The following is a 24,233-nucleotide window of genomic DNA, read 5'->3' on the forward strand; positions in this document are numbered from 1 at the left end:
CACAGGACAATCGGGAGGCTGGAGGTCAACGGAAGCAGATCACACCCAGGCCCCCCCGCACCTGACACGGGAGGGGGCAGACCGGGCCTCGCCGAAGTGGGACGGATTTACCTGAAAGCTGAAGAAATCAGGCCCTTGTCTGCTCTGGGGCGGAAGCAGGGGATGGAGCACAAGTACAGTTGACACCTCCACTGACAGTGCGGTTCCTCCCTCCTCCCACTTGGCCCCCGGAAACCTTCGGGGAGAGCAGTCAGTCACCAGGGAGAGCTGGCTGCAGTGATACGAGGCCACAGGGCCACTCCGTGGTCACAGCCAGAGCTCCTTAGCTTCAGAAAACCTGCGAAGGGCCCTTTTAACACTTGGCTAGGAATGCCACGTAATGTCCAATTTCTGCAAGTTTTGTTTTCTGAACCTAATTCCTGCACGTTCTCGGCACGAAAATGAGAGATCTCAGACACACTTTGAACAGCACCATCCTGCAGAGACTCACCTGTCCTCCGTGTTCTCTGCTTTCGAGGTTCCTGACCTGTAAGTACGAGCGGAGGATTGCCAGGATCTTGAGGAACAAGGGCCAAGAGAAACAGGTGCAGAAGCTGCACACCGCCCCAGCTGCAGGCAGCAGGAAGTGCCGCAGCCACAGAACTGACCCACGAGGCCCAGAGGGTCTCTAGGGAATTAAAACAGAACCCCGCACCCCAAAGTTAAAAGCACGAAAGAGGACATGAGCAGAAATGGACACAGGAATAATGGGAGTCATGAGGTTCCAGACCACAAGGGTTGTAAAAATAAACCTAGGCCAGAAGACCCAGGGAAAGTCTCCCCAAATCCCTGTGCAGTGGGCATGGCTAAGGAAGCCTGGAGAGGGGCCTCCAAAACCCCAGGGGGCGGGGGGAGCTGAGGGCCAGCCTGGCCTTCCAGACTCAGCCAAAAGATAGCAGGGTGGGAGGAAGTGATTTTCAAAGCTTCGAGGGCTCAAAAACAGCAATTTCCCACACTCCTCGGGCTGGCTCTTGGAGCACCTGTTCACCAAAATGAGGAAGTATATTAAAAAAAACAGCGTCAGGTGCAGGCAACAACGTGTAAGGGTGGTTGGAGGGTCCTGAGACTTTAGGAAAATGAAAATTGATGAAACGTGTAACACACCTGAGCATCTTAACAGATTTCAACAATAGAAAACAGCCTTAAATGAAAGTTTTCTCAAAATCCAAAAATTGTTTAGGGAAAGGCCAACTTGCATTACTGTGCGGCTCAGGTGTCTTTTACGCAGTAAAAGTAGAGACACTGAACAGTGAGCGCCAACCACAGGACCCGTGCCCAGGCGATGGGAAAGGTGCTGGGAGCCCGCGGGTGCAGCCAGCAGGCAGGAAGCCCTCGTCTCTCCCACAGTGGGCATGTCAGTGAGGAGGGTTAAAAACAGAGATCCACCCACCTTCCAAAGTGCACGATTTAGACTGAGCCCTGCAGAGAGGCTGGCTGTTTATCTCCAAGAGGTTTAATCCACCCTCGTGTGACAAGACCTCGTAAAATCCCAGAAAGTGGGTCCTCGGGGCTGTGTGTTGGGGAGCACGTGGAGGCTGGGGGCGCGTGGCCCCGGTGGGGAACGGAAACCCTGCTCCCTGGCCCCACGCAACATCTGGCCGAGTCACAGCCTGTTCTAATAAGCCAGTGATTTAGTAAGTAAAAAAAAGCAAGCATGAATTACACATGTGGAAATAAGTAGCAAATTAAAAGATACACATGAGGAAACAAATTGAAAGATCTCAAAAGCCCCTGGCTCTGGGGAGGGTATAAAAGGGGAAGGCTGCCTTTTTTGTAGCAAACCTTTAGAACTATTTGGTCTTTTTTTTTTTAAATAATTTTATTTAGTTATTTTTCAAGTACAGTTTTTAATCTATTTTTCCCTATTTGGTCTTTAAACAGTATTTATCTTTAAACATATTTATCTTTGGTCAAAAGGGAACTCAAAATACTCAAAGCAATAAACAAGAGTTTAGAAAATGGATTCTAGCACCAACTATTCACAGCACGACTTCAGGCCTCAGGAAAATCTTAAAGTCATACCGTCAGCTTCCGCCCTTCCACAGTGCCAGTTTGGGTCCCGCCACCTTACTTTCAGCCCAGAACCCTGGCCGAGATGCACACGCAATGCACATGTGCACTGCACACAACTACACACGTGTCCCAGGGTGGACACTGTCTCACATTCAGCTGGTCCGAAACCAAACCACCCACAGTCCTAATCACCCATGTCTCCCCCTAGAGAGGCCACTCCCTGCGCCCCCAACACAGAAGCACGCAGGGGAAACGAACACCAAGTGAGGCACATTGAACACCCCAGGAGACGGTTCGCCCAGGTCTCCGGAATTCAAGTCCTAGGGCACACCCACGCCTTTCTTCCTCCTCAGGAGTGTATCTTCAAAACAGGTCCCCAACCTCTGGGCCTTGCTACCAATCCAGGCCTGACAGCAACTGGGCTGGAGAGCGGGAGGTGAGCTTGAATGGGATGCGCTTGAAGCATCCTGAAACCATGCCCCTCACCCCGTTCCGTGGGAAAATTCTCTTCTGTGAAACTGGTGTCTGGTGCTGAAAAGGTTGGGGGCCGCCATCCTAAACTCTAAGGGTTCCCACAAGACTTGCAACCAGGGGAGCAATGGGCAGTGGCGGTGCATCCGGAGCTCACCCGTGGACCCGTCTCCAGGGCCCCCTCCCCTCTCTGACTTCCCAGTGAGCCAAAGGAGCCCCATCTGGGCTCCCCTGATGCTGCTTCTGTCCTGGGCCCTCGTTTCCCTGTCCCCAGCTTGAATAAACAATCTCAAAAAGTAAAAAAAGAATTCAAGTATTACAGTCATATGATTTAAGGATTTATTAAGTCATACATGCAAAACATACTGCTAATTGCATTAGCAAAAAGATCAATGTAAAAACACTCCACAATTCTGCAACTGTCGATTTAAAAAATGTTGTTCTAGTGGTTGAAAGGCCCCGCCTCGTGTTCTCACCAGTGGGGAAGCTGCACAGAACCTGGTTAGCACGAGCACGGGACTTGCAGAACCTCACACCCCAAGGGGCGTGGTTAGGCAGAGCAAGGGGAAGCGCGTCCACGGGGGGAGGCGGCCGGCATCGGTCAAGGTGCGGCGGTGGGGATCTGGCAAGACAGTGATGTTACGAAGGTCCGTAGTAAGAATATCTAAAATATCTTAAAAACTGTAAAGATGCAACACGTGATTTTTACATCTAGTTACTAGAAAACTAATTAAGGAAAGCACTTATTAGCTTTGAATAAAGAAACATGAAAAGAGGAATGCACTTTTACTAATCTAAAAAAAAAAAAAAAAAACGTATCAAGATTTTGTACAAGGAGGCATACTGCCTGCTGAGAAGGGATTCTCTAAGAAAAGCACTTTCTCAGTTAGTAACCGTAGGAATGACCAGTTCAAAGACGAATTAAATGCCCAATTCCGGGAGGGGCGGCAGGTTTAAGAAAAAGGAAAAGCCTAAGAAGACACTTACTGATTAATACCAACGTTCTTCATCATCTACTACATTTGACGGAAATTAACCTATTTAAAATTTTACCCGTGACACTGTTACTCAGTTTAATTAGTACGTGTACAATGTAGTGTAAATTAATTTCCACTTCATATTTTGTCAAAATACTGCTGTCTTCACCCTCAACCACACCGAGCGCTCCTCGCACCCACCCCTGCGCGCCCACGTCTAGAGCAGAGCACTTCGGAGGGGACACGTGAGTGAGAGTTTGCTTCAGATCTCAGCCAAAGCTGATACACTAACATTTTAAAAACTCTCACGCTGAAATCAAAAAGATTGATCCAAAGGGTTGAGCTGTTACACTCATTCCATTATGATGTACAGTACAACGTTAGGTAACGAACATGGGCTGATAAATTACCGATGCATTAAAATGGCAACATTTCGTAAGAGAAGCAGAACCTCTCCAGTGCGAAACTCGTTAGAAAGTGCCTGCCTTCCCCACCTGCAGAAGCTGCAGTCTTCTTGAAGACAAAGGTCTTTAAACGGTTTAGTGCTTAGTGTTCTTAGCACAACAATGCAACTTAGTTCACAAGGTATTTTGGCAACTCTTAATCTGAGCAAGAATAGGGACTTTTGAAAAATAAGGCTTTAAGAAAGCTTATCATTTTAGGGCTACGTTTTAATAGAATATGAAAGTTTTAACTCTTACACTTATTTGTTTAAATAAAACCTAAAAATTACTGATTGGTTCAAAATGGTTTTATGGAAAAACTAATCTGTAACAAAAACTTGGCATTGAGTGCGAAGGCTCCGTCGTTCTTGAGCAAAGCGTACGAAGGCTCCCGGGCGGGCGGCGGGGGCCGGCCGACGTCTACAACAGCAGGCACTTCCTCTTCCTCTTCTTGACGGGAGGTGGGCAGAGAACGGCTCGAATGGCTTCGTCGAACACTGTCTTGAGGCCTCGCTGGGTGAGAGCCGAGCACTCCAGGTATTTGACAGCACCTGCCAAGACACACAGCCTGTAATTACAGCCACACGGCCAGGTTCCCGATCAGAACAAAGGCCAGGCTGCTCCCCCAGGCCCTGCCGCCTTCTGCTGGAGCAACCCCTAACCCTGCTGCCTCCTCCCGAACACTGGACACTACAGGACTCACACAGCTGGTTCCCAAGCCAGACCCTGGTCTGGGGGAACGTGCTCTCCACTTCCGCAGACTGGAATCCAGTCTGCACCAGGCACATGAAAACCACAGGGGTCCGTACCGATCTCCTTAGCCATGGCTAAGCCCTGCGGGTAGGTGATGGGCGTCAGCTTCTTCTCCTTCAGTTTCTCAATCGTGTCTTTGTCATCCCTGAGATCAAGCTTTGTCCCCACCAGGATGATGGGAGTGTTGGGACAGTGGTGTCGCACTTCAGGATACCACTAGACAGATGCAGAGAGAGAACAAGGATGTGACACACTCCTTTACACGCTCCCTTACCCGAGTCACAGCCACAGCCGCCAAAATGTCAGCCGCCCCTCATCACTGTGACCCTACAGGACCTTCATGCAGGAGGACTGCACCTGCTCTGGTGCCACAAAGGCCGGGGACCGCTGTCCTCCGTTCCAACCAACACCCTCATGGACCCGAGTGAGGCCTGGGCCCGGCACAGCACTTCCTGCTGGGCTTTGTGGTTCAACAGCGAACCGGAGCTACTTGCAGGGGGGTGTGAGGTATGAAAAAGCCCCCCACCAAAAAATACCGCGTCATTTTTGGTACAAGTCAAGTTCTTAGGTCACCTCGGAAAACACTCCACACGGGTTGACAAAAGGTTTACAGTTGCGATACCAACGCTACACTGCACCATAAACAGTGATGAAGAAGCCTGCTTCGCGCCCTCACCCCGGACATGCGGGGACTTGACCAAACTGGGTGCACCAAGGCCTCGGCGCTGCCGCCATCGCCCGACTGAGCACTCCCAGGACGGGCATTTTGCAAGCGTCCTTCCCCCAGAGTGGGGAAGACGCAGAAGGGGCGGCACGGGCTGCGCCCCATCAGTTTAACAAGGACACACAGCTTCTGAGTCACCCCGAAGCCTGGGAATTCTGCACATCGAGCCACACACTTAGAAGAGTAATTCTTTACCTTAACAGAACTACTGAAACCAAGTTAACTGAAAATCACAGTTAGTAAATGGTATTTTATTTCTCAATGTTTCTTCCTGAGAGTGACATTATATAACCAAATATTTTTCTAAAAAACGCCCACTTACCTTTGCACGGACGTTCTCAAATGACGCAGGACTCACGAGAGAAAAGCAGATTAAGAACACGTCCTGTGAAAAGGAGACAGGGCGGGGCTTAGAAGATGCTCTCACAAAGACTGCGCTGCACCAGCAGCCCCTGGAGCGCCCTGTTACCGAGAGAAGGGGCGAGAGGGCCAAGTGAGCCACAAGCCACTAGAGGCTCCAGAGGCCTCGGGTCAGAGCCCAGGTGGCCTCTTTCCATCACTCCCACCTCTCCCTGGGGGCAAAGATCAAGCGTCAAGGTGCCACTTGAACATTTATTCTGTAAAACCTGGTCTGCTTCTCAAAACATTATCTACAAATGGTATGTACGCTTTTCATTAAGCTCCTCATCTGCACATTAAGTACGAAGTTTTTAGATGATCACTGGACTCCAAGTAAACTTTTTTTACTGATTCTTTAAGAACCGCCATCGGCCCCTGGCACAGAGTGGGCCTCCAGTGTTTGCTACATGGGCACGTTCCCCATGAGCGGGGTGGGCCAACGTGCAGGTGACGTCTCCCAGATGTCAGAGCTCCAACAGCCAAGCAGCCTGGGGAACCAGCACCGGGGCAGGTGTGGCTGAGGCAGAGTCAAAGGAATGGGAGGAGCAGAATAAACACCTGGAAGAATTTCACACTAGAAGTAAAATATCGGGGTTTTCCCATCCATTCTGTACAGTGTAAAAAAGTCTCAATATTTGCCTGAATTTAAAAATGCTTGAAAGTTTCTAAAATGCTAACTTCATAAGGCATATTTCCTGGACAAAGGTGATCATGCTACTTGTGAAAAGCCCGACTGCCAAGCCAGCACTCTCGCTCATCCAGCCGGCGTCCGGGACCTGAGGGGAAAGAGCACCCACGCAGCGGCTTTTCACGCACACCACTTCCCTACACCAGCGCATGCACGAGTCGTCCACGAACCACCTGTGCAGATCACGACAAGTCAAAGCATGTGGGTCAGCTCAGCACAGCCACACCGGACAGACCTCTGGCACCGACACCAGCAGGAGAAGGCAACCCTGGTTAGTCCTGCTCAGCCAAGCTCAGGGCCTGCGGTGGGCTTCCTGGCGGAGCCCCCACATTGCCATTAAAGCCCCATTCATAAAAGCCCCTCTCCTTTTACTTAGGAGGAAAAGAAGCACCCCCAAACGGCTTTCATTCAAGCTAGTAGGTAAATTGTCACATTCTAATACAAGCATGATTCATTAAGCAAAACCCCAATCTTGAGTGAATTAGATATAGAACACTCAAGGAATGTGAGGCTGAACAGGAAATCCTAGCAAAACTAAGAGAAAGGAGAGGACAGATAAAGCTGGAAACCGAAGTCGACTGAAAGTTTTACATACGGCAATCGGCTTGTCTTTGCCCCTGGAGGTCATATCCTTACCGTGCGTCTCTCCGACCTAGTAACGCACGAGAACTTCGTTTGAGTGCAGCAAAAACGGAGAACAAAAGTCAACTCAGCCCGTCATCCGTTCCTCATCAGAATGCCGTCTCTGCTCCCCCAGAGTTCTGACCTAAAGCAGGGGAGGATCTAACAGGTCTATGATGCCAAAGCCACAGAAACACTGTCCACCAACCTGGGGAAGGGGCCGGAGGGGGCAGAGAGAGGGCAGCACAGGCTGGGAGGAGACAGGGCACCCTGTCCCGCAGCAGCCACCACAGAGGGCCCTTGGACACGTCCCTCCTGCCACCAGTGCCCACGAGTGATGGGCACACCTTTCGCAGCTCTCCGTCCCAGGATCAGCCGCGGGCCCGGCTGAGGCCGGGCACACAGGGAAGCACCTGCCTGGGGGCCAGGCCTGGGGAAAAGGGCCCCAGAGCGGGGCCAGGGCTTTGGGCCACGGCAGGACGTGTGTCCTCCCGTTCGGGGAGCAGTGTTGCCATGCTGAGACCTTCCACCCTCCCCTGTGAATCTCGATGTGGTGGCTCAAAGTGACAGCATCTGAGTGTCTGTCACAATGCCTTCCATTCATCTCTGTCCCCATAAAAAGGGAAAGACTTGCTCTTCCAGCCACACAGAGCCCTGGAGTTCTTTTAAGAGACAGGCAAAGGAGAGAATTTTTACTTGACCTTGTTCAAGCTCCTCTGGTTTCCGATTTGAGACCATTTATGTTCCCGTGAACATCCAGGTCTAGCCTGTGAGCTGTTTTTGAAGACCTGTTCTCATCAGGCCTGGACGCGGAGCCGAGTCCTCTCTGTGACAAGGGGGCTGCGAGGGGCTGGCCACAGAGGCGCCGTTTCAGGTGTCCTCGGACGGCATCCGTCGCACCCTTTCAACTCTTAAGAACGTCTTTTCTGACGAGTCACGGGGTTTTCCTCCCCCCACATGAGCGCGGTACCACCTGCCCCCTCCCCCCCACATGAGCGAGGTACTGCCTCACCAGGAATCACTTCTCGTGCTTCCGACCCTCACCTCCCAGCATCAGTTCTCCAGACCCTCACTTTCCGCTGAGGCCCACGCAGTGTTCACACTGCTCTCCCCGGCCTGGGGTCCCCTCTTTATCTTGTTCTCGCGATGCTCCAAGCCCCCAGCAGAGCCGCCTTTGGCATAGCCACCCTCTCCCTTCCTCACAGGTCATGGGGGTGGTTCTGGAGTCACAGGCCACCTTCCCTATGGACTTCACTGTTACTTCCCTTACAGCAGCAGGGCAGTTCGAGCACACCCACCCCCAGCAGGCCTTTGGTGACTCATGACTCCCATACTGCACAGCCCATCCCCACTGGTCAACATCGCAGTTCTTCCTGCCACGTCTGTACCGGTTAGTGGGACAACCCACAAAAAGCCAAGTCCGCCCTGAGCAGGAGGAGAGTGGGCCAAAAGCTCCCTGCTCCAAAAGCACTATCATTTTTCTTTCTTTCATTTTACGCTCTTCCAAATGCTTTCCACCTGGTTTTTACTTTCAGGGTTGTAACAGTTTTTAATACGGGCGTTCTTCGCAGCAAAAAAAAAGACCAGGGAGCACAGACGCCTGGGGCTCGCCCGGCACCCGCCGCTCTGCCACAGCAGGTCTGCGTGGGGTAAAGCAACGTCCCAGGGCACCGGCGGCAGACGAGGTCCCGTGTGACCACGCTGAAACTGAGACCCAAAAAGAATGGAAGATCGCTCACTCCACCATCCTGTCTAAGCACAAATACAAGGCACTGTGCAAACTACAAAACACCAAAGGCCCCTCTCCCAGCCAAGGAGAGTAACTACCTCCGTGCCAATCACAGCTCCGGACTCTGCATCCTCATCCTCTAGGGAAGACTGACTGTGACCCAACCACCGAACCACCCTGACTCCTGCCAGTACCTGAGCCAGAGCAAAGCTCCGCTTCCCCGAGCCCTTGCCCGGCCTTACCCACCAATCCCCCAAGGGGCGTGTCTCCCCAGACAGTGACAACCCTGTGCAGCCAACCACTGGTGTGTTCTCGTGACCTATGGCTGGAAGACACTGAGGCTGCAACAGCACCCAGCAAAGCTCGAGCCCTGTGAACATCAGAAGAGCTGCACCAAATACCGAGGGCTTGCTTTTTGTCTGACATTGCAGTGACCCAGCCAGAGCCTGCACACAAAAGGAACACACCGCGTGACACAGCAGGGTTCTCGCCGGCCCGAGCAGAGGCAGGTGCAGCAAAGGAAGCCAACCATACAGCTGAGTCTCCCGGTGCACACACGGGGCTCAGGCCTGCGACCATGGCAAGTCACACCTGTTCCCACTCACACCACGAAATGCTGGAGCAGGGAGGCAAGCACAGGTGAGTAGACAAGGGAGAGGTGCTGGGCTTGGGCGCCATGGCAGTCACACCTCGACTCTGAGCACACCAGTTGAAGATGAACGTGCAGAACTTACAGCACATTTTTAAAGAAAATGTAAAGATAGTTAACTGGAGGGTGGGAAAGCCCCAAGGATTATGTAATCTAGAAAAGTTAAACTGGAATAGCAGCTTATATTGAAAACGACTACCTGTTCACCATCTTTAGGAGAACAAAGTAAAAGCTGATGGTTTAAACAGACTCCTCTTAGCTACGCAGAGCCACCCAGCAGAGATGGACACCAGCTTCTCGTGACCAGAGGAAACAGAACGTCTCTTCTCAGGCACCACAAAAGACGCCTCCCACCTGGCCCTCCCAGGGCAGGCGCAGGCAGAGCTGCGGGGGAGCCCCAGGGAGCAGCCCTCAGACCCAGGGAGCCAGCACCCGGAGACGTGCTCCCTCCACGCAAGGCCCGAGTCCCTTCCCCTCTGCAACAAAAACTCAGGGTGCAGCCAGTGCGTCCCAGGCCTGCTCCCCTCGGCGGGACAGCACAGTTCAAAGGAAGGGGCCGGCCCCTCAGCAGCCAGGATGCCCTCCCCCCTCAGCTCCACGGAGTGCAGGCTGGCACGCCTGGCACTACTAGTCGGGTGCGCTCTTCCTCTTCGTCCCTAAGCACCTCCAGCTGGTACCTGGGACACTGTATTATTACATGGTCCTCGTGAGCCCCCTGAGGGCAAGAACCACACCTGCCCCTTTTAGCTGCTTCAGTATCGGACAGGCAAGCCGTCCTTCCCCCTCCCGTGGAACAGGACATACGAAGTGCAGGTCCCAGCCCTCATCGCCGCGGGCTGGCTGCTTCCGTCAGTCTTCTGTGACCTTTAGCACACAAAACGGGAATCCCGCCCGGTCACCTCTGACACACCAGGAGCAAGTCTCTCAAAAGGAGGCGGCCACGCCCTACCTACACTGCGTCACAGGAGGTGGCTGAGTGACACCCCACCCTTCCAGATGGATCCAGTGGGGAAGGAGACTCCTGGTATGTTTGCCAATCCACTCAAAGTCTGGAATTATTAAGCACCCAGTGGTACGGAATAGATTCCTAAACACCTTGAATTCACACCATTTGGACATTTGGCTGGTTTTTAATACTTACAGTTAATTTTTAGCTGAGATTAACAAAAACCATGCAATTCAAATCTCCCATTTTATAGTTTTGGTCTGTTACCAGAATTCAGCTAAAGAACAATAAAAAACTGTCAACACACAGAAACTGCATCCGGCAGTTCCTCCAGCAGGAAACAATAAGAAAGCGACTGGCATGGAAAAGGCTGTATTCAGAAGTTAAAGACTATCATTACCAAACAGCAAGTTTGTCTAAAAGCAGAAACAAAAAAGACTTGGCAGACTGGAACCAATTAGTTATTCTCACCTACACGACCCACAACTGGGAAAGTGACGATTAAGTCAATCAAAGGACCAAAGCCTGCCTTCTCTGGACGTCTCCATGACCCTGACCCTGACCACTTCTGGCCCTCCTGGCTCGCTGAGAGGATGGACAACTAACTCACGAATCGGTTTTGGCTCTGAACTGAGGAGTCTCCGGATCGATCAGTGCACGGACCTGGGAACAGAGAGGACTCCCGACAGAGCTGCACTGCAGGGCCTGCGACGTGCCTGGGGCCGTTCCACGTGCCGTCCAACTCACCCAGTCCCACAAGTACAGAGGTCAAGACCAGAGATGAAGAAAGCTGCCCAAGGTCACACAGCTAGTAAGAGGGAGAGCAGGATCTGAACCCAAGGAATCTGCTCGGCTGCCTCTATGCCCAAGAGATGGTAACAGAAGCAAAGCAAAGGTGATACACAATGATTAACCACTCAGGAGTTGTGCATTGTAAAGAACGCATTACAAATCAGTTGTGATCCTTACTGTCTGCGGATAAGACAAGGGACGTAATCTGTCATAGTCTTCTTGTCCGGCAGTATCCCATAATCCAAGATTCACCGGTTTTCCATCTACCATAACATTGGCAGAGTAGTTGTCAAAGCTGTAAAACATGGAGGAAAAATGGTTAGTCTCTAGCCTTGGAGCATAAGGCCCAGGTCCAGGACCTGAGTCACTGTCCCTGCTGGGGTCCCAGAGGAGGAGGTGCTGAAAAGGCGGGGAGTGGGTCTGGAGGCCACCAGGCCAGCAAGTGTCCTCCCTGCAGGCACCAGGAGACACTGTGAGTAAAGGAGAAGGGAAACGGGGTGGAATGTGAGGGAGACAAACACACAACTTGAGAAAAATGCCAAAAAACAAAGGGAAGCAACTCAATTTAACAGAACAAATTACTGTCAGCAATCAAAAGCTCTGCCTTTATGAATGGAACATTAAGGTTTTTCTCCTCAGGACAAAATAATGCATGAACCCGGTCCGTCTCTCAAGTCCCACTTGCGGAGTTCCTCCTGCACGTCTGACTCGCTTGCAAGGACGCACACGGCTGGGTGTGAGTCACACCTTGGCCGTGGTTGTCCTGCCTCGGCCATGGTCATCCAGCTGCCGCCGACGTGCATAGGGGCTCTGAGAAGCCGTCATGGGACGTCTTCAAAGTGCACGTGCCGAATTACACGTACATTTACCATACTTTTTAGCTGCCACACAGAAATCAGTTAACTGTAAGAGGCAGCCCAGAAAAGCCTACAGGCTGATGGGAAAATAGGTTGACAAGAAATCACTGCACGGATTGTACCGTAAGTAGTTCTCTAAGAAGAAAAAGCAGCCACCACGCAGAACATGGTGGAACTCCAGACCCCGCACCTGGGAGACAAATGCAGGGTCTTTGCTGCACTGGGGCGATAAAGTCAAGGTCTGAGAAGGGGCTAAGCTGGTTTGCAGGATTTAATGACCAAACTGACTTTCATAAAGAAAAGGTCTGATGTGTAGAGATTCTGCCTCATAAGAAAAGGATTGATTTTTCACTAAATGGTGACTTTTTTCCCATCTGGGTAAAAAAAATCAAGTACCTGTCTCATACTAGACCGAAAAATACATTCTAAATGAATTAAAGATAACAACTTTAGCTACAAAAGTTCTAGAAAAACTCCTGGAGAACATCCTGCATCTCTCAGGTCAGACTGGTCTTCCCGGCGAGACACGCTGAACACAGGGAAAGGGGAGAGGGCGCGTCTGTGTCAAAATGTTACATTCGTTTAGGGTGGAAGACACCACAACAAAGCTGAGGACAAACGAGAGACAGAAATTAATATTTTACATACAAAAGAAAAATTTTCACTAGAAAATTAGTCAGAAAAAATTTCACTAGAAAAATAAGCGAAAAATCTTGACAGGCAATTCACAGAAGACAATAAATGGAGAGGGCATATTCAAAAGACCTGAACCCCCCGGGCGACCAGAAATGCACATGATGAAGCACCTTTTCAGGTCTGCAGCCACAGCCTTGTGCAGGGGCTGTTTCAGGCACAGCTGGGCATGGCGGTCACCCTTCAGCAAAGGGGTAGTAGGTATCAATATTTAAAATTCGGCACAACCCCACTACTAATAACCTATCACAGGTGCACAAACACACACACGATGATGCTTAACACAGCACTGTCTGCACAGCCAACCCCCGCAAACCCAAATGACCGGTGGGGACATCAGCTGGAGTAGGACAGGACGACTCCATGTGCATTAAAATAAGCACACGCCTCTTCAGGGGTCACCCGCGGGGGAGTGTTTGCCCCGGGAGTCAGTTCCGGGGGCAGACGGGCCTTGGGGTGTTTGTTCAGGGGAAGGAAGCCATGGTGACACAGCTCATGGTGGCCACAGGGTGGCGCTCCAAGGCTGGGCTCTGGAGTCACCCATCATCAAAAAAGCACTTTTCCATCGTCACCCAATTCCGTGGCCAACAGGGAATAAGCAGTCTGCAGCCAATCCCACCCCCCCAGTTTCAAGGGCACGGCCCCAGTACCCACAGCAACATGTAGGCAGTGGACAACTTGCCAAGAAAGGCCATTTACAACACAAGGAAGCAGGTCCCTTCCAGCGCCTCAATCCTTCACACACAGAGCCCGGACAGCCACCGCCATCTGGGACTCTTCAATTTCCCAGCCTCTACACTTCAATCACTTTAACTTTTTTTGGTTCCTAAATGTCTAAAAATCAATTAGCAGAGTTGTGTGTTTCATTGCTATGTGGAAATTTTACATTAAGTATTTCTTAAAAGCCCAAATATGTAGACTTTGGTGAATGTTTGAGAGAAAAAGTAATCATAGTTGTTCATGTAAGGATTAAGAATGACTTTATAGAAAAACAAAGGTCAGAGGCGTCCAGAAAACACCACAGGTGTGTTGCTTGCCAGTTCGACAGGAAATACTCACACAGTGGGGATATACTCTCCAGGAAATGCATTGGTTGTGTAGCTGATCAGCAGGCAGGTTTTACCTACGGCTCTAAAGAGAGAAAAGAGGTGTCAGTTGCTTGGTTATCACGAATGTAATCCTAGTTTTTCATTATCCTGTTAAAATAATTCAAAGAAAAAGGGGCATACACCAAGTACGTAGCATAAAGGAAACCATTTCTATAACGTTTTATTTAACACCACACACATATTTTTATCCTGAAATGTAAACAAACAGAATTCTTCAGAAAGGCAGACTCGGGAACCTTCACATTCTGGTTATGTGTGTAGTGTTATTCTGTATGTGACATTAGCATTCATAGTCCAGAGAGTTATTAAATAAGCACAAGTTCAAGAGGAAAAATACTTAAAATTGAAAGTCTTTTCTGTGACCATCTGTAGAAGTCTTTCATCTAAGAATCTCATTCTATCCTGAAATGATTTTGATGAAAACTAATGTGCAAACACAGCTTTCCACTTTGTTGCTAAGTAACAGTTTGCTGCCGCTGACTGGCAGCTCCAACTCTAGCCCCTCCTGCAGCCGCCGCCCCCGCCCTGGGCAGTCAGTGCTGAATGTTCTCTCCACAGAGGCTTAGTCATCACCGCCACACAGAACTGGTCTCCAACTGGTCTGTGTTCACTTGCCACCTCCCAGCCCCCACCCTCACGGATCAGCGTTGAGTGCTGCGAACACAATATCCTGACATGTTCACTAGCAACTCAGGGATGCTGGAGGGAACTTCCCAAGCAGCTGCAGGGAGGAGCAAGTCGGAGGCAGGAGGGCCTCCTGCACAGCTGCTAACGGGGACAGTGCGCCCCTGAGCACAAGTCCCAGTGGAGTTGGAAGTCTCCCAACCAGTTAAAAAAATTTTTTAACATCACATAAAAATTAAGGTTGCTGCACCATTAGCCAAAACAAAACAAAACAAATAACAGTCTCAGACCTCCAACACTCACAGAGGAGCTTCAGGAGCTTCCAGAGCCCGCATCCTGGCCTCCCACGGGCTCACCAAATGCCCTCCTCCCGAGCCCGTGGCCCTGCTGTCCTCGGTCGGCCGACCACAGTTCCCCACTGTTCCGAGGACACACTGGAGTTCTGAGCAGTAAAACCTTCGGCCTGAGAGAAGCTATGTGCTTTTCTCTTTTCCCTGCACTCTTAGCCTAAGGCAAAAACCTCTCAACGAGGGCAGATTACAGGCCCATCCAGTCTTGTCAATACTTGTTTCACTGGTAACATTATTAAGGGCTTAACAAAATTGGAACTCCCCACCCTAAAGACCTCACAGTCAAACATTATATCACTGGGAGGTAGCTTCCCACTCCTGAAGGCTGTTTACAGAGATGACTCACTGGCCATACATTCTGTTAAAAGCTTAGAATGTCAAAATAAACCTGTAGGAGCAGGAGCCTAAGAATTGAAGTCACTACCCTGGATTTGAGACTCACCCATGGCCAACTCTATCACTCACTGGCTGGAATTTGGTGTAAGTTTCAACTTCCTTATGCCTCTAGTTTTCTCAACTGTAAAATGGGTGCAAAACTACCAACTCCATCACAAAACCATTGAGTATTAATTCCATTTCAACCTGTACCAACAAACTTGCTATACCAGGAAGTGTACTAAGTGCTGCAATGAACCAGACTTCATGGAATTTATGCAGGAACTTAATTTAAAAAAGAAAAATATCATCATGATGTAAGATTATAGGAGTGACAAGCATTATCAAAGATGCTCTGGAAACACACAGCAAAGAGATGGAACCCAGTCAGGGGGACCGTCAGAGGAGGTGGCAGTGTCCGCTGAGACTGAGGGGAGGGGGAGTCCAGACAAGAGCAACAGCAAGCGGGGAGACCAGAACCAAGAGGAGCCCAGAATCACTGAAGAACAAAGAAGGAAGCTACAGAAGAAAATGGGAGAGGTTGTCACTTCTTGCTAAGGACCCGGGACCTGATCCTACTTGGGCAGTCACACAAGGTCTGTAGCTGCCCAGACACCATGGATTTGCATGTTTAGGAGAAGCTTCTGATGCTGCAGAGAGACAGCGGAAGCCGGTGCTGGAAGATAAGGAAGCAGCTGCTCCGTCCCAGCAACCAGCCCTGGCTGGCGGGGCGGAGAAGGGGCTTTTGGGGGAAGAGAAAGGTGACCCCTAGACTTGAGGCAGGACAAGTGTGGCCCGGCCACAGCTTGGATGTGGCAGCTGGGGAAGAGAGAGGGGTCTAAAACCATAACAAGTGAACCTCTTTTCAGAATTACAAACGTGCGCAAAAATATTCATATTATTGCCATTTTATGTCCAGGCTAGGCAGCAATTAAGACTTTAACTTTCACATTAAAATGCAGTAGCATTTCCTTTCAGAGCCTGGCCTGTCTCTTCTAGATGTGTGAGGGACTTAGCCAGTGCTGCAAGTACGGACTGCTGTGTTTTAAATTCCTTTTCCTGAAAGGCAGTCTTCGGCTGAAGATCTTTTGAAGGGTTGAACTGTAAAGGAATTCAAGGTAAAGACAGAACCTGATATTGACTGAAGTTTTGTTACCAAGCGTTTGCTACAAGTCTGCTTTCTATGTGGAAATTATTAAACTATAAAACTGTAACTTTTTAAATAAGGACAGGCCTAATGTTTGATTTAAATATTTCCTTAGTTTTAAAAAATAGATAAAAAGAAAAAAAGAAAATGGTCACTTGCCTCCTTTTAAATACACTCTGCACACACCCCAGAGGCCAAAGCCCACACTGGCTCCAGGCAAGGTAACGGCTTCCTCACAGGAAGACCGGAGCCGCACTTGGTCACAGCTTGCACTGATGCTGCTGCAGAATTCTGGAAGTTACTATTTGCTTTAGAATTTCCAGCTGTATATATTAACTGCTCAACTCAACCTCTTTTTAATCTTTGAAAAATGCCTTAACTCTAGAACATGAACTTGAGTCTATTGGAAGAAAGTTTGCACAACAAGCACTTTTTCTTTGACCTGCCTGTGCATCGATCGGCCCCACCCAGTACAAATAACCAAGATCAAGCCCAGGAACTTATGGTTCCTTTTTCTATTAGGAGAATTTTAAAGAAACCTTTTACTCAAAATATCTTGGGTAAATTTCAGTGTTAATTCCTGAAATCCACAAACCAAAACTTTAAAAAAATTACCAATAAATCTGGAAACATCAGCAATTCCTTGATGTGGGAAGAAAAAAAAAAGGAACCCAGGAAGTTCAAAAAATTTAAAAAGACCTTGAATTGAAAGTCCTCAAATTCTACTGGGAAATGGGAATGGGTAACAGTAAGCCTTCAGTAAATGTGTAAATGCAGAGAATACGTTCAGAAAATATATGAACTAATAAGTCCTTTCATGCTACAAAAATACAAAACCCAACCGCGAATTCTGATGCTCTGTTACAAACAGAGGACGCCGTGACCAATGTATAGGAAACCACCCATTACCACCACTGGAGGCTTAAAAAAAAAATCGAACTCTGTGTAGTTTCTAGAACACTCAAAGCTGAAGATTCTACCTCTAACCAAGTTCAAATCCAAAGCAGCCTTTACTCTAAACGGCCCTTCTGAAACTCGCAAGCTTACGGGGGGGGGGGGTTAGCTGATAGTTGAGTCAGCTAAAGACAGTGCTCAAAACGAGAATTTCTATCACCCTCAGTCTCCTTCAGAATGGACTTCTCTATTAAATCCACTTAAAACACTGCCTCCTTGACCTGGCTGATGTGGCTCAGTATACTGAGCACCGGCCTGGAGACTGAAAGGTCATCAGTTCAATTCCCAGTCAGGGCACATGCCTGGGTTGCAGGCCAGATCCCCAGTTGGGGATGTGCAAGAGGCAACCAATCGATGTTTCTCTCACAGATCAATGTATTTCTCCCTCCTTTCCCCCATCTCTATAAATAAATAATTTAAAAATGAAGAAAATATTCCCTCCAATAAAGTTATGTAATAAAGCAAACAGAGCAAAATGCTGATTACAGAATCCAAGTAGTGGGTACATGTGTGTTCATTGGGCAATTCTTTCAACTTTGATGTATGTCTAAAAATTTTTCGTATTAAGATGCTGAAGGAACAATATTTCTTCTGATGACATCTGGCAACGGCCAATAAGGACTCGGCAGCAGGATTCCTGATAAAACATCTCCTTTCTAGGAAGACCACCACTGGGAGACAGCTACCTGGCGATGCACAGGTGAGAATACAGCGCGTGCTGAGACACTGGATAGATAGCAGGTACAAAGATGGAGCATGTCAGAGAAGGTGGATTTAAGGTTTCTAAAAATGGATGCCTGATCCTCCTCCACTGCACCAAACCTCAAACTTGTACTGAGATTGTCATGTGAAACAGCTGTCAGTGGGGAGAGGTGTTGGGTGGAAAGGGTGGAGGAACTAAGCAAACACCACAGACAACAGTACAGTGACGACCGGAGAGAAGCGGGGTGGGGAGATGCAGGAGAAGGTAAGGGGGGTAAACGGCGATGGGAGGAGACTTCCCTTGTGGTGGTGAACACACAATACAGCATACAGATAATTACAGAATTGTATACTCAAAATCTGTATTTTTTAACTTACTGGTTTTTAGAAAGAGGAACATCTATTTGTAGTTCCACTTATTTATTCATACATGGGTTGCTTCTTGCATGCACCCTGACAGGGGACCAAACGCAACTAACTACCTGGCCAGGGCCCAAAACCTATGTAATTGTATTAACCAGTGCCACCCCAATAAATTCAATTAAGAAAATAGTTCACACACAAAAAGATAAGTCATATACAAACTAACCATCCAATAAGAGAATGACCGAATAGGCTAGGACTATAATAAACAATAACACATTACCAAAACTGCTCCCCCAAAAAAGCATTTTGTATCATTTCACCAACCAAGATCAGAATCAAATGCTAAATCTAAATTTGGAAGCCAGTGAGGAATTCAAACACCTTTACAAACGGATAAAAAATATGGCACCGTGTGCCTCAAGGCAAAATACAGAAAGACAATTCATGAAGCTAAAAAAAACAAAACAAAACGCATGTATCATGCCATTACTGACTGACTGTCCAACAGAAATGGAGAGTAACTGGTGTGAATACACTTCTAACAGGACAAAATCGTGCAAGACACTCTTCACACTCAACTGAAAAAATCCCTGGGTAGCAATATCTAAATTAGATCCTGGGGTGAAGAGCCCACTAGCCAGCCCAATCTGGGTGCCAGTTTGTAATGAGTGAAATGAGGGCTTCAAGTCATTTAGCCCCAGACTTCCAGTAAACCAAAGCAAAACAACACTATCAAAAATGGCTGTTTGTAAATACTTGTGTCAGATGCTGTCTTACCCAAATAAGGCTAAGAGGAAATCTTGGGACAGAGGACTCTCAAATAAAAGCAACAGACCCTGTGTTAAGGAAGGACTGACAAAATTAAAAAACATCAAAATTTTCCCTGGCTGGTGTGACTCACTGGGTTGATTACTGCTTTGTTAACCAAAGGGTCACTGGTTCAATTCCCAGGCAGGGCACATGACTGGGTTGCAGGCCAGGTCCCCAGTAGGGGGCATGTGAGAGGCAACTACATCTTGATGTATCTCCCTCTCTAAAAATAAATAGGTAAAATCTTTTTTTAAAGTATCAAATTTTATCTCACATTTTAGAGGCAATGCCAATTAAATCACAATATAGGAAACAATCCATGAAAAGAATATATGTTAACTGATCCTAGTTATAACATGGTTATGACAGCTTTTAAAAATATTTTAATTTTTTTTAATTTATTGATTTTTAAAGAGAGAAAGGGAAGGAAAGAGGACAGGAGGGAGAAGAAGAAAGAGAAACACAGACTTGTTCCTCTTACTGATGCCTTCACTGGTTGGTTGGTGTATGTGCCCCAACAGGATGGAACTGCAGCCCTGGCCTGTGGGGCGGATGCTCTGACCAACTAAGCAACTCCGAGATGACTCCCAAGAATATTTTTTAAATGAGGAAGCTTGCAATTCGTGGAACCTGTCTGCCTTCATTGCTTAAACTGCCCATAACTGCCTGCACCCCCCACATTAAGTGTTAGCCCCGCTAAGTTTAGACCCTCATTTACAGCGAGCATTCCAACTTTACCACCAGGGATGTTTTATTAGGGTAAAAGCAGAATAATGTTTTTGGTATAGAAAATGAGGTATCTAAATTTTGTACTGAAGTACTGTTTGCTCCATTCTTTCCATTAAATAATACAGCTTAAAATTTTCTTGTAAAGGCACATTTCACTCCGAACATCACTTAGCCCTGGTCAACATCGATGTCAAATACAGTATTAAAAAACTAAAACACGCAAGGCCAGGAACCGGGTTTCATGCCTAACGCTGCTGCCCTCACAGAGCCGGGCAGCGCCTGCAAGCACCAGCCCCGCAGCAGTGACTCGACAGCTAGGACTCATTAGCCGGTGTCGTGGAGTAACCGCATGACTTCCCCTCGAGGCAGTGCTCTGGGGGGCAGTGACACCGCAGGGTTTCCGCGGGGCGGTGGGGCGGGGATCTGCAGGACAGATCCGAATCCCCTAGCAGGCAGTCAACAAGTACTTGGCCGGATCGAGCCAGCAAAGACCGTAGAGGTCCCCATCGGTGAGTATTACATAAACGAAATATATCTGCTTGTACTTATGTCTTAGTTTTAAACTTTCAATAGGAATGTTACACACGATGGTTAGTTATTAAAACTTCACCAATTTGACCCTCTTTTTTAAAACTTACAGTAACAGTTTCAAATGTCTAGCTGATCGAAAGACGCTGAGAATTCATAAACTCATGGAGAGGCATCAAAGCAACATCAGTGCTCAGCACGAGTTAGGGAAGAGTAATGAAAGGGGCCAGCGATGCCGAAACGTGACGTTACGTGAGTCAAAAAATGCACCAGTTGCATCCTGAGTTTGATGAAACTGGTAGTTAATTCTCGGAGCTTCCCTGTTCACGCTTAACTACTCGAGCAATGCTGAAACACACAATTTTGCTCGCATTACACTGAGATTCTTGTTTCTATGGGCAAAAAAAAAAAAACCACTGCATAAGACAAGTCTTGTCTTCCCCCAAGACCTGTAACCACCAGACAGCAATGAAAAGAAATGCCCCGAGTCCCAGGGCCTCTCAGCCCGGGAAGCCTGCTCTGCTACACCCCATTCCTAATGCAAGAAACGAAGGCCAATTTCTTTTTTTATGACATCACGCTCAGAAAAAAAGAACCTTCTTAATCACATCCAGCTCTTCGCAGCTAGAAACTTAGAAGTTTCTCCACTGGACGAAAAGTGACCATTTAAAAAAATGGCCATTTTTAAAAAATCCTAAAAGTGACCAAGTACCTGTGGAAGGAACCCCTGGTCAATCAGTTTAGGGTCCCCAAACTAAGCCGGGCAAACGCTCGGCAGTTAGAACCGACTGACCGCCAGGCGTGCGGCGGGATGCTTTCAGTGGGGCTCGCGAGGTTCATATAAAAGCCAAGGAAAGAGTCCTTTTTTTAGGAAAAAGAACTCTCTAAGCCCACGAAATCCACAGCTACGGAGGGTGGTGGCAGAGCGCCGCGGGGTGAGTTTGGCCGGGCGGTCAGCGGGTGCGGGGAGAAAGCAGAGGGTGGAGTTCACTTTTCCCTCCGGCCGCCTAAGGCGATTCCCTCCCCCACCAAAAAGAGAGAAAAGGGCCAGAACCAGGCGCGCGCCGCCCGGTCCCAGGAAGGGGTGGCGGCCCGCGCCCCCCGCCCGCGCCCTGAAGAGACCGAAGCCCAGGCCCCACGCGCGCCCTCGCTTCCTGTCCTGCCCCAGCCCCAGCCCCCCAGCTGCGACCCCCGGCCCCGGGCCGCGTACTCACCCGTCTCCCACCACCACACACTTGATGGCCTGCATCTGGGCCGCTTGCTGGGCCGCAGCGGAGGCGGCGACCGGGCACACAGGCGAGAAGCGGCGGGCTCGGGGCGCAATAGGCAGGCGGGCACGCGGCTGCGGGCGGCAGGACGCAGGGTGCCGGGGCCGCAGTCCACGCCGCCTCGCCTTCCACCTACGGGAAGCCGAAGCCCAGCAGCGGCCACCACCCAAAGCTGGGGAAATCGGCAGAGAAACAGGAAATGGCCGCTCCACTCACATCCGGCCGTCCCTCCCCGGTGCCGGCGCTCTCAAGCTTGGGGCGGGGCTTTCCCGCCCGCGCGCTCCTAGGACTGCTGTGGGCTTCGGGCACGCTCGGGGACGTTCGGGAGCGCTCGGAGACTCCCGGGATCGCTCGGACGTGCTCGGGAGAGCTCGGCACCAGCCGGGCACGTGGGGCGCCATCTTTGCGCGCCGACGTCGCGGTCCCACCCCGGAAAGCCGGCGTTCGGTCTAGAGAGTTAACCTAGGTCTCCGGGGCCCGGCTGTTGTGCTTGCCAGCCACTCCGGTGTGAACCCCGCGTGGGGGAGTGGACCTGTCCTTTATATGCGGGAATCGTAACTTGTATGAGATAGAGCCCTTTTAGAAAATTCAGGACCCAAAGTATAAAGAAGTTAAGACCGTATGTCACACCATTTGTTCAGACAAAACCTAGGTTCATTCAGCCAAAAGTTCTGAACGTTCTCTCTCACATTTCTGTGTCTCAATGCGTTGAGCAGTTATTTCCTATGCTTTTTGTTGAACAGAAATTTTAACTTCCACCGCTGAAAGGCTTTTTAAAAAGAACGGGCTCGTTGGGGCATTTCTAGCTGGAAAAGCAGACCACGGCCTGGGGCATGGAGTCTGAACCACCTGCAGCAGCTTCCGATGGAAAAGGCAATGTGTCTGGGTCCTGGAGCTGACCGGCTCTTGTTCGCAGACAGTTTGGGGAAAAAAGATGTAGATTGTTGTGAAAGAATGTGCATTGGCTACAGATAAGCGGGTGGGAGAAGGTGAAGCAGGGCCAGTTGCGGGATAGGCGCAGAGTCCACAAAAAGGAAGCGTTTGCTCCTTTGGGTGGGTGGTAGGCAATAGTGTAGAAAGTTCACATGGAAAGAAGAAGTGGAAGCCTCTGGGGTGTGATGGCTCCTGACTATCCCCCCTTTTAGATAATGGCGGAAATAGCCCCCCTAGAAGTCCAATCAAAGTTCCAACCTCACGCTCAGGAATTGTGAGCAGTGTCTTTAGCTGGCCCCCAGCTACTAACAGGCTAACTTCTGTGCCTTTCATTTGTTGGTCCTCCGTAATTTAATTCAGAACATCTCAGGATTTTTCCCTTGTCACTTGGTGCCAAGGCCTGGAGACAATGTTCTGTTAGCAGACCATGAAAGTGCCAGTATTTTGGTATATTTCTGCTCAGATATTTTATATACATCCTGAACATGCTTTAAACAAAATAGTGAAGTCAAACTGAATTATCATTAGAACATTTTTATTTTATTGTTTTTAAAGATTTTATTTACTTATTTTTAGAGAGGGGAAGGGAGGGAGGAAGAGACAGAGAGAAATATCAATGTGTGGTTGCCTCTCGTACGCCCCCCACTTGAGACCTAGCCCACAACCCAGGCATGTGCCCTGACTGGGAATCCAACCAGCAACCCTTTGATTTGCAGCTTTAACAAATAGCACGAGTCCATGTGACTGTCCCCAGCTTTAACAAATGGACCCTTACAGTCACATGGACTCGTGCTATGAAGTCAAGAACCCACACACTACCAGCTGGCCCTAGGCAGACCCACTCAGGACCAGGTCCCTTGTCTGGTAACATCAAGAGGCAAAAAACTATATTCAGGCTAATAAAAGGGGTTTCCTCAAGAGATGAGAGTTGAAAGATGAGTTTGGGTGGGATCTCTGGTGGGTCTTGATGCAGTAAGAAGAAAAGTGTCTTCCACGGACACCCAAGTCCTGGAAGTGAGAAGGTGAGGACCGTCCTCAGATGATACCCAGGGAGCCAGGCCTGGGCATTGCTCCAGGTCTATAATGTAGAGCTAATCGCAGGCTGCCTGGAATATGGACCATATTCAGACAGGACGTGAGTTTTTGAGCCAGCCAACACGACACAACCACATTTACATCATTATTTCTCTAGACTGATCATGTGAAAGTCCGCCGCATAAGAGACTGGATTGTTACTATAAAATAAAATTAATGTGCAATCCACATAATGGAAATCAGCGTTAATTTAAAACCGAGTTAAATGAAAACTCCTCCAAATTTGGCTTTGAGCATCTATTTGTAATGTTCTCCATGGCAACAGATGGTCCAAAAAAGTTAAAATTAAACTAAGCAGACATTAGACCATGTGTGTTTCTGAATGTGCTCCATAGTTGCTTCTCGAGTGCCTTTTGTGGATACAATCATGTATGTATCCTGCTTAGGTCCCTCATTCAAGGTCAGTCACGTGTTCTGCTCCAGTCCCTGTCCAGGGGTTGGAAGCATGA

At 49.0% G+C, this 24,233-nt stretch overlaps 1 protein-coding gene across 1 annotated transcript; it reads right to left on the reverse strand.

Annotated features, from left to right (window-relative positions):
- Window positions 1–2,848: 2,848 nt before the first annotated feature.
- On the reverse strand, window positions 2,849–21,996 carry RAC1 (Rac family small GTPase 1). The gene is made up of 6 exons (XM_037134807.2): window positions 21,703–21,996; window positions 13,854–13,925; window positions 11,422–11,539; window positions 5,743–5,805; window positions 4,753–4,912; window positions 2,849–4,494 (listed from the first exon to the last, which is right to left on the reverse strand). The coding sequence occupies exons 1-6, from the start codon at window positions 21,735–21,737 to the stop codon at window positions 4,364–4,366; spliced, it is 579 nt and encodes a 192-aa protein (XP_036990702.1). The 5' UTR covers window positions 21,738–21,996; the 3' UTR covers window positions 2,849–4,363.
- Between the last annotated feature and the right edge of the window lie 2,237 nt (window positions 21,997–24,233).

This window comes from Artibeus jamaicensis, unplaced genomic scaffold (genome assembly GCF_021234435.1).
Source record: "Artibeus jamaicensis isolate MK-2021 breed Jamaican fruit bat unplaced genomic scaffold, CSHL_Jam_final scaffold_3151, whole genome shotgun sequence".
NCBI classification, from domain to species: Eukaryota; Metazoa; Chordata; class Mammalia; order Chiroptera; family Phyllostomidae; genus Artibeus; species Artibeus jamaicensis.

Bases quoted from the DNA above. Each gene is read 5' to 3' on its own strand.
- RAC1 (XM_037134807.2), bottom strand. From the start codon at position 21,737: ATGCAGGCCATCAAGTGTGTGGTGGTGGGAGACGG. The intron at 13,926-21,702 runs GTGAGTACGCGG...TTCTCTCTTTAG, and splicing joins TGTGTGGTGGTGGGAGACGG to AGCCGTAGGTAAAACCTGCC. The intron at 5,806-11,421 runs GTAAGGATCACA...TCCTTTTCACAG, and splicing joins CCTTGTCTTATCCGCAGACA to GACGTGTTCTTAATCTGCTT.